Genomic DNA, 10,201 nt, shown 5'->3' with positions numbered 1-10,201 from the left:
GACATGACATGTATGGACAAATATAGTCCATATTTGAAACTGATCTATATCTGGTAGATATATTATCTTTGAACTTAAACTATGTTTGCACAAAATATTACTAAGGCCAAATTTTGGACCAAATCGACAGAACCGTTCGAGAGTTGTCTTGCGCTCCAACCACCATACGGTTTTTTGCAACTTTCAGGCTATTTTCTCAGTAAGTGTGTACTTGCCCCTGATGAAACTGATACCGTCGTATGCGGGGCAGTAAATACAAGTTGCTAAATCAAAAATCAAAGCGACTGGAGAGCAGTTCCTAAACTGACCTTATCCCAAATTTTGTGTGGGAGGTACCCGAAGGAGTGGACCGATGGAGTTCATATTGGAACCTCATCTAAGTCTGGTAGACATTTCACGATTTGTATGGACCAAATCGGTCACTTCCTTCAAGAGTTATCGTGCGTACATATTTTTCGAACTTTTGTGGGGGAGGTATCGAGATGCAACGATTGCGTTGGCTAGGCCATATCACAAGAATGAACGATGATGAACCCGCTAAAAAGGCGTATAAATACCTGACACATGGTGGTGTACGCAGAATTTCCAGGCCTAAGCTTAGATGGAGCAAACAAGTGGATGAAGAGATGAAAAGGCGCGGTATTCCAGAAAGCGAAGTAGCAAACAGAGAGAATTGGGGATATTTTCTTAGTTCGGCTTATGGAACAAATTTTCGGTAATGGGCCAGCTAAGTAAATAAGTATATTTACTTGTCAATCCATTTGTAACCCATCGAAATAATTTCCATAATCCATTTTTTCCCACTAAAAAATTAAAGTTGTTTTAATAAAATATTAAAACAACGACTATGGGATTAAGCCTGACTATTTTGAAAAACAACATATTCCAGCATAGTATTTTTTAATTCTGACAGAAATGTTCAAAACAAAATAGAAGACTCTAATTATATTAATTAATTAAAACGAGCTCGAGGTCTTAATGTTGTTGTTTTTATTTATTTATTATTTTATTCAATATTTCGTCTTTCTTCGAAAGACATCATCAAGATAAATAATATTTAAAGATATTCTTCTTTTCCGCTTAACTCCTTGAGGAGCATAGGGCCTCTACAAACATCTTCCAGGATTGCTTTTACTTCACTCCATGATTTTTCGGCGGATTCTAACTCCTTCATAAGACTTCTTTTCCAGGAGTTTTTAGGTCATCCTTTTTTCCTGCTACCTTGAGGGTTCCAATCTACGGCTTGGCGGCATTTCCATTTTCTTCCATCGGAATTGCTTATAACATTTGGCCACCATATTTATCGGTTTGTAAATGACTGTACCTTTGAGTTTAATGCTGCTGTTGTCAGCCAATTTCGCATCCGTATAGTAGTACGGATAAAACGTTCAATTTGAAAATATTTTTTCTGTATCTGTCGATATTATTGTAGAGTTTCAGATGGATCGCAGTTGGTTGAAAGCTCCGTTTACTTTGCCAATTCTGTTTGCGATGTCGGCTTCTGCTCCGCCTTCGTTTGCAATAATGCTTCCAAGATAAACGAATTTCTCTACGAATTCGATCGGTTCGTCGCCAATAAAGAAAGTATTTGATTTAGTGGATTTTGTCTTTATTGCTTTGGTTTTATTTATATTGATCTTAAGTCCTGCACTAGCTGACTGATTTATTAAGTCATTAATCTTCGACTGCATGTCGCAATGCTTTGTGGACAAAAGACTGCATAATCCAAGTCCTCTAGATTTAAAGATATTACAACAATAATAATAGTTTTGCCAAGCGTAGATCTAGTGTCGCTGCCAGTGACGAAACAGATGGCAGCGATGTTGCAATATCTTTAAATATTATTTATCCTGATTACGTCTTTCAAAGAAAGACGAAGTATTAAATAAAATAATAAATAAATAAAAACAACAACATTAAGACCACGAGATCGTTTTAATTAATATAATTAGAATATTTAAAATAAAGGTAGAAGTAAATTATCAAAAAAACGCAAAAAAGAAGACATTTAATATACGATTAAATACAGTTTCCTAGAAAGCGTATTTAGCTAGAGAGCAGGATGTTGGATCGCCTGTAAATTGAATAACATTATGCAGATACTACTGCTGCTGACTCCCCAAGTTCTCTTATCGGTTTTCATATAATTTCTATCTATATATCCGACATGATATTAAATCCGCCTTTTCTAAGTTTTCTCACAACGGGGCAATCAACCCAAATAATAATTTAATAGACCCTCACATAAAATATTTTATTAATCTATCAAATATTTTAATTAAGCCCAAAACTAATGGCGACACATTAACAATTCGTATCAAACAACAACAATATCAAACAAAGAAGACCAACAATCAACAAACGAAAGAGAAGGTAACGAAGCGGCGCATAATAATTAGGCCAACGCAGCCATAGTTTTGTGGGACACAAAGTGAAGTAATCGGCCGTATTGGAGCAATGCTGCTTACCAATGCCCTACTAGCATCCGTCGATGCATATGACGCTGTTGTTGTAGCTGTTTTATAATCTCACTTTAATTTATTCTTAAATTTGAATTTCGATATTCATATAAAATGACATGAAACGCATCGAATTGGTATCAGTTTCAATTTCAACGAAACACAACAAACTTTAGAGGATTTTCTTCGATCTCCCCCAAAAATAAATTAAGCAGGAAGAATCCTAAAATGAAGGTAAGGATGATGGAGAAGAAGGATAATTTTACGGAGGGATTATAATTTAATGATATTCATTTTTCCATATTTAGGCTTTCGTTTGTGTGTTGGCAGTTTTGGTAGCAACATGCTCCGCTGGATTCCTTGGAGGTGGTGGTGTTGGAGGCGGTTATGGCGGTGGTGATCACGGTCATGGAGGATATGGTGGTGATCATGGTCATGGTGGTTCAGTACAAACAGTTAAGGTTATTCATGCCGAAGGTGGAGCCGGTGGTCATGGAGGCCATGGAGGCGGCTATGATGGTGGCCATCATCATGGTGGTTCCGCTCAAACCGTTAAGGTAATTCAAGTAGCCGGTGGCTCTGCTGGTGGTCATGGTGGTTACAATGGTGGTCATGATCATGGTCATGGTGGTTCTGCCCAGACCATCAAAGTCATCCAAGTTGCTGGTGGCTCTGCTGGTGGTCATGGAGGTTATGGTGGTCATGGAGGTCATGGCGGTACTGGAGGTGCTGAAGTTAAAACCATTAAAGTAATCCATGCCGAAGGTGGTCATGGCGGTCATGGTGGTCATGGAGGTCATGGTGGTCATGGCGGTGCTGAAGTCAAAACCATTAAAGTAATTCATGCTGAAGGTGGTCATGGTGGTCACGGAGGTCATGGCGGTGCTGAAGTCAAAACCATTAAAGTAATTCATGCTGAAGGTGGGCATGGCGGTCATGGTGGTCACGGAGGTCATGGCGGTGCTGAAGTCAAGACTATTAAGGTTATCCACCAAGAAGCAGCTCCCGCACAGGCTCATGGTCACGCTGAGGAAAAAATCATTAAAGTAGTCCATGAGCAAGCCGCACAACACGGCCATGGTGGTGGTGCTGAAGAAGTCAAAACTATCCAAGTTGTCCATGAACAAGCTGCTCATGGCGGACACGGTCACGGTCATGGTGGTGCCGAAGAAGTCAAAACCATTCAAGTCATCCATGAACAAGGTGGTGCTATTGGCGGTGGTCATGGTGGTTACTCTCATGGCGGTGGTGCTGAAGAAGTAAAAACCATCCAAGTTGTCCATGAACAAGGTGGTTATGATGGTGGCTACTCAGCTGGAGGCTATGGTGGTGGTGCTGCTGGTGGTGCCGATGATGCATTTGAAACATTTAAATCCCTTAAAGTTATCGGTGCCTTAGGTGGTAATGGTGGTGCTGCTGGCGGTTACGGAGGTGCATCCTCTTCCCATGGCTGGCAATAAGCCATTTATGAGCTGTGATAAAAAAACGACCTACATACCTCATTTCGTGTAGCCTAATACCGCATCACGCTACCAAAACTCACAACATTAGCTTAGCTAAGTAGACAAATTTAGATTTTAAGGTCCATTCATGCATTTATTTTGTAAATAAATTAACATCCAAATATTATAATTTTCCAAAAAATTATACTTTGTGTTTTACTTTGTTATTGTTTGAAAGAGAAGGGAAGAAAGATTAGAAAGTGAAGGGAAGGGACAGTTGAATGCCTTGAACGGAAAGAAAATCGCTCATTGAGGCTTTCGAATAGTTGTTAGTTGTAAAACAACACTGCAATCATCAACGATGCGTTCCCTGCAGTCACGAAACTTATCCACCAAAAATTGCCAACATGGGTCCACGTTTCGGTGTAGTCCCCATATAACGGAACTTCCCGATTTTCGGTATTTTGAGGATTTTAGCTACAATTGTTAGGGAAACTAGCTGTAATTTGACATTTGAAGCTCTTAATGGTCACAAGACTTCTCCACCAAAAATTGCCAACATACCGTCGGTGTCATGCTTAAGTGTTCCATACGCCATTTTTGACATTTTGAGTTACGAGTACCTTTCATGAGTTTCAACTCTGCTCTTTCTGAATTTCTAGTCGATTTTCCTCTATCTCTTATATTTTTCTAGATAGACAAATGTCAAAATGTTCCATATCCACTTTGCACTCATAAAAATCTGCTTTTTTGTTCCATATCCATAAAGTCTGGCGTATGGAACAAAAGAACTTTGAACGTTTTTGTTCCATATCCATTCCGTTTGGCGTATGGAACAAAAATACAAAAACGAATTGTTCTTCACAAAAATTGATGGCGTTTGGAACAAAAAATTGCCCAATTTTGTCAAGTTACTAACAATATGGCGTTACGAACAATATGGCGTATGGAACAAATTGTTTTAAAGGACTAGATTTAAAAACTGAAGAAGAATAGTTTTTAAATCAAAATATTTTAAAATGTTGCATTGTTATATGAAATTAAAATTTATTTTTTCTTAAACTTAACGCCTCCCGCTTAATAAAATACATGTAAGATAATTAAAATGCCATAAAATGAATTAAAATAGAATTCTACTGCCACTACCAATAGCTCAAGGAAAATCATTGATTTTTTTCGAAAGGATTAAACGATGAAATAAGGCAATAAAAATAAACTAATAAAAATTATATTTTTCGAAAGTGGAGGAGTCCAGTCCTTAAATAAATGTAAAGGAAACATATAACAATGGTCTCTAAAGCATTTATTTTCTACTGCAGTTGTTTTATTGAAGCCCCCGAATTTTCAGCTCTACAGCAGCACTTCACATAACGGAGTTGGAATTGATCAAAAATTTGTTTGCTAAAATGTAACATAAAGTGTTCCATGTGACACAAATTGCCAAAAACATGAAAAAAATATCCTATGGAAAAAATCAACAACCTTTTGCATTTATAAAAATTGGCCATAACTTATAGACTATAACAGATATCTGACTAAAATAAACTCCTAATATATTCTTTGAGTTTAGTTAAGTAGAACTGAGCTCTTAAAGTAATGGATTTTTGCAACACATCAAGCCTGTGTGGACTCAAACATTAACTTGAGTTTTTCTCGAATCAGGCAAATGGCGTATGGAACACTTAAGCATGACACCGACGATAGGTCCACGTTTTGGTGTAGTCCCATATAACGGAACTTCCCGATTTTCGGTATTTTGATGATCTTAGCTACAATTGTTAACTTAACTAACTGTAATTTGACATCTGAAGCTCTTAGTTGTCAAAACACTTCTCCACCAAAAATTGTCAAATGGGTCCATGTTTTGGCTTAGGCCTCATATAACGCTAACTCCCGATTTTCGGTATTTATAGAATTTTTGCTACCTTTTAGGACCGAACTACCTGTAATTTGATATTTGAGATTCCCAGTCTTCACCAAAATTTGCCAATATAAGTCCATGTTTTGGTATAGGCCCCATTTAACGATACCTCCCGAATTTCGATATTTTGAGGAATTTAACTACATTTGTTGCCCGAACTACCTGTAATTTAAGATTTAGTTCCCAGTGGTCACAACATTTGTCCGCCAAAAATTGTCAATATGGGTCCATGTTTTGGTATAGGCCTCATGTAACGGTACTTACCGATTTTCGGTATTTATAGAATTTTAGCTACATTTTCTGACCGAACTACCTGTAATTTGATTTTTGAGATTCACTGCAGTCACAAAACCTCTTCATCAAAAATTGTTAAGATAGGTTCATGTTATAGTAAAGCCCCTATATAACGGTGCCTCCCGATTTTCGGTATTTTGAGGAATTTACACTACATTTGTTGGCCGAACTACCTGTAATTTGATATTTGAAGTTCCCAATGGTCACAAAACTTCTCCACCAAAAATGTTCAACTAGTTCCACATTTTAATATTGCCCCCAAATATTAAATATTTCGAGTATCCGTCCTTTAGGTACTTGGGGTATTCTCCACCTAAAATTGTAGACAGGAAAGGATTCCATTTTAGTTCAGAAGTTCAGTCCGCCCGAACTAAACGAATGTTTACTTGTAAAGTTTAGAACAGGGACCTTTTTAATGAACGGTACGTTTGATAGTCACATTAATATCTTCGGAAATGGATCTCTCATATCAAATAGTGCTAACTAGCTGATGCATACACCTTATCAGCGTATCGCCGTCGTTTTCAACCAGTTCGACCGGGAAACCATCTGCGTCATTTTCAGCAGGCTCGTTGACCTCATATTGCCTGGCCGACAAGTACTAAATACACCATCCGTTTTAGACCATATCAACTTCTTCTCTTTCTAACAATACCTACACAAAGTATATATTTTTTTTTTTTTTTTTTGAAAATTATAATATTTGGATGTTAATTTATTTACAAAATAAATGCATGAATGGACCTTAAAATCTAAATTTGTCTACTTAGCTAAACTAATGTTGTGAGTTTTGGTAGCGTGATGCGGTATTAGGCTACACGAAATGAGGTATGTAGGTCGTTTTTTTATCACAGCTCATAAATGGCTTATTGCCAGCCATGGGAAGAGGATGCACCTCCGTAACCGCCAGCAGCACCACCATTACCACCTAAGGCACCGATAACTTTAAGGGATTTAAATGTTTCAAATGCATCATCGGCACCACCAGCAGCACCACCACCATAGCCTCCAGCTGAGTAGCCACCGTCATAACCACCTTGCTCATGGACAACTTGGATGGTTTTTACTTCTTCAGCACCACCGCCATGAGAGTAACCACCATGACTACCGCCAATAGCACCACCTTGTTCATGGATGACTTGAATGGTTTTGACTTCTTCGGCACCACCATGACCATGACCGTGTCCGCCATGAGCAGCTTGTTCATGGACAACTTGGATAGTTTTGACTTCTTCAGCACCGCCTCCATGACTGTGTTGTGGGGCTTGTTCATGGACTACTTTAATGATTTTTTCTTCAGCATGACCATGAGTCTGGGCGGGAGCTGCTTCTTGATGGATAACCTTAATAGTCTTGACTTCAGCACCGCCATGACCTCCGTGACCGCCATGACCACCTTCAGCATGAATTACTTTAATGGTTTTGACTTCAGCACCGCCATGACCTCCGTGACCACCATGACCACCTTCAGCATGAATTACTTTAATGGTTTTGACTTCAGCACCGCCATGACCACCATGACCACCATGGCCGCCATGACCACCTTCGGCATGAATTACTTTAATGGTTTTAACTTCAGCACCTCCAGCACCGCCATGACCTCCGTGACCGCCATAACCTCCATGACCACCAGCAGAGCCACCAGCAACTTGGATGACTTTGATGGTCTGGGCAGAACCACCATGACCATGATCATGACCACCATTGTAACCACCATGACCACCAGCAGAGCCACCGGCTACTTGAATTACCTTAACGGTTTGAGCGGAACCACCATAATGATGGCCACCATCATAGCCGCCTCCATGGCCTCCATGACCACCGGATCCACCTTCGGCATGAATAACCTTAACTGTTTGTACTGAACCACCATGACCATGATCACCACCATATCCTCCATGACCGTGATCACCACCGCCATAACCGCCTCCAACACCACCACCTCCAAGGAATCCAGCGGAGCATGTTGCTACCAAAACTGCCAACACACAAACGAAAGCCTAAATATGGAAAAATGAATATCATTAAATTATAATCCCTCCGTAAAATTATCCTTCTTCTCCATCATCCTTACCTTCATTTTAGGATTCTTCCTGCTTAATTTATTTTTGGGGGAGATCGAAGAAAATCCTCTAAAGTTTGTTGTGTTTCGTTGAAATTGAAACTGATACCAATTCAATGTGTTTCATGTCATTTTATATGAATATCGAAATTCAAATTTAAGAATAAATTAAGTTGAGATAATAAAACCACAACAACAGCATCATCTGCACCATCGTTGGATGCTAATAAGGCAACGGTAAGCATTGCTCCAATACGGCCGATTACTTCACTTTGCAGTATCGTAAACTACGGGTTTGAATTAGAAATGGATTTCTCGAAACTGAAATGTTACAAATTACTCTTTATTCCCATGTACATGTTAGCTGGTTCGGGAACAGACCAAATATTAACACCTGTTAAACAAATAAATTGAGGAAAACTAAAATATTGATCTTCAAAAGGAAAATACAAAATATTTCATGGTTCGGAACTTATTCATACATATGTATGTCGAACATTGCAAATTTTCAAAATAACAAACATATTTTTTTTTAATTTTCGTCGAACAGACCTTAAACTGCACTTAAACAAAAATTTTGAACTTTTGTGATGGAGATAACCTAAGGTGTGTACCGATTTCGACAAAGTATTACGAAGTTTAGACCAAATCGTTTGTTCCGTTCAAGAGGTGTCGCGCGTGCCATTTTAGCATATAATTTTGAACCTCCCCACCAGGGAAGTTCCGGAAGGAGTGGACCGATGTCCATCTTCGAACTTTATTTAAAATTTGCAGAAATATTACGATATGCAAAGTTTGGACCAAGGCAGTATCCACTTCAAAAATTGTAGTGCGCACCAGCAAAACACATGGTGGACGTAGGGTTTTTGTACAGCTTTCGGCCAAATAGGGCTTTAATGCTCATCATGAGTTGTGAGCACATTGATCGCTCTACATTTTGCACGGTCAATGATGACGCCACTACCAGAATTAGCGGAGAGTGTCACAGTTCGCGACACCTGGTCTGACAAATGACGTCACATGGCAACCCGTCATTTCTCTTAAATCAGATTCATCACCTCTGAACGCCACACTTTCATAAATCATGGAAAAACTAATTGGTTTCAGAGACTTCACTGATCACCACTTAAGAGGTCTGCCCAACCCTACTAATGTTCCGTTCGCCTTAAACCTGCTGGTCTAATACCCGAAGTGAGACCAAATTTACGAGCGGAGGCTACGGGCTTAGCAAATGAGCGTTATGAGATTAGTCGTGCCAAACCCAGTGACACCAGAGTCAGGGTGCTGGAAGTTAACAGGTTGATCGGTGACCATAAGCGGAAAAAGTGTTTAAATCATCTGAAGAATTGCAACAATGAAGCCGGAATAAGTGCATTGTGGGCAACAGTTAGATAGGATATTAGTCATGTTTGGCGACGTTACGCTGACTGATCCGAAGAGTTGCGCAAACTAATTTAATCGATAATTGGTCTAGCACAACTCCAGACTACCCACCGGCCAAGTTTGAAAGGTTGGATAATGAATTCAGGTACACCAAGTCCAAGCCCCGCAAAGTGAAACAGGGAGTTTCCAAAGGTGGGGTGATATCTTCGGAACTGCCGGTAAACCTACTGAATATTTTTTACCTGTTTTTTTCTGTTGTATTAACCGAAGTTATCCTAGGAACGGGAAATTTTTTCCACAAACACATAAGAACGGCGTTAAATTTAGCCGGGCTGAACATTTTATACCGTCCACCAATGTATACAGTCACACAACAATGAACTTGTAAAATTTTAACATCGATTGGACCATAAAATTTAGAGAATTTTCGGGAAAATTCACCTTTGCTCCCATCCAAATTACTATGGAAACAAAGATCGCTCAGTTGGAATGGGTTAACGTTAAACGATCGCTATAAAATTTCGTACATGAGGTTTTTCGATCAAATGGAAAAAATAGGAGGTAGGAGTTCCATAGAAAAAAGTTTGTAAATTTTTTCGTTTGAGTTGATCTTAATGACAGAAGATTTTTTGCAAGTGAA

The 10,201-nt window shown here is 39.0% G+C and overlaps 2 protein-coding genes across 2 annotated transcripts; one reads left to right on the top strand and one right to left on the bottom strand.

Annotated features, from left to right (window-relative positions):
- The first annotated feature begins 2,611 nt into the window (after window positions 1–2,611).
- On the top strand, window positions 2,612–4,082 carry LOC141398803 (uncharacterized). The gene is made up of 2 exons (XM_073976488.1): window positions 2,612–2,693; window positions 2,768–4,082. Exons 1-2 carry the CDS (start codon window positions 2,688–2,690, stop codon window positions 3,917–3,919), a joined length of 1,158 nt encoding a protein of 385 aa, XP_073832589.1. The 5' UTR covers window positions 2,612–2,687; the 3' UTR covers window positions 3,920–4,082.
- Window positions 4,083–6,982: 2,900 nt separating this feature from the next.
- On the bottom strand, window positions 6,983–8,196 carry LOC141398230 (uncharacterized). Its single transcript, XM_073975502.1, has 5 exons — window positions 8,191–8,196; window positions 8,020–8,116; window positions 7,915–7,977; window positions 7,475–7,854; window positions 6,983–7,429 (listed from the first exon to the last, which is right to left on the bottom strand). Exons 1-5 carry the CDS (start codon window positions 8,194–8,196, stop codon window positions 6,983–6,985), a joined length of 993 nt encoding a protein of 330 aa, XP_073831603.1.
- Between the last annotated feature and the right edge of the window lie 2,005 nt (window positions 8,197–10,201).

Source organism: Musca autumnalis, unplaced genomic scaffold, assembly GCF_047663935.1.
Source record: "Musca autumnalis isolate F117 unplaced genomic scaffold, ASM4766393v1 scaffold_3, whole genome shotgun sequence".
NCBI lineage: Eukaryota > Metazoa > Arthropoda > Insecta > Diptera > Muscidae > Musca > Musca autumnalis.
Note: the sequence above shows the minus strand (reverse complement) of the source record. Positions and strands in the feature narration are given on the sequence as shown.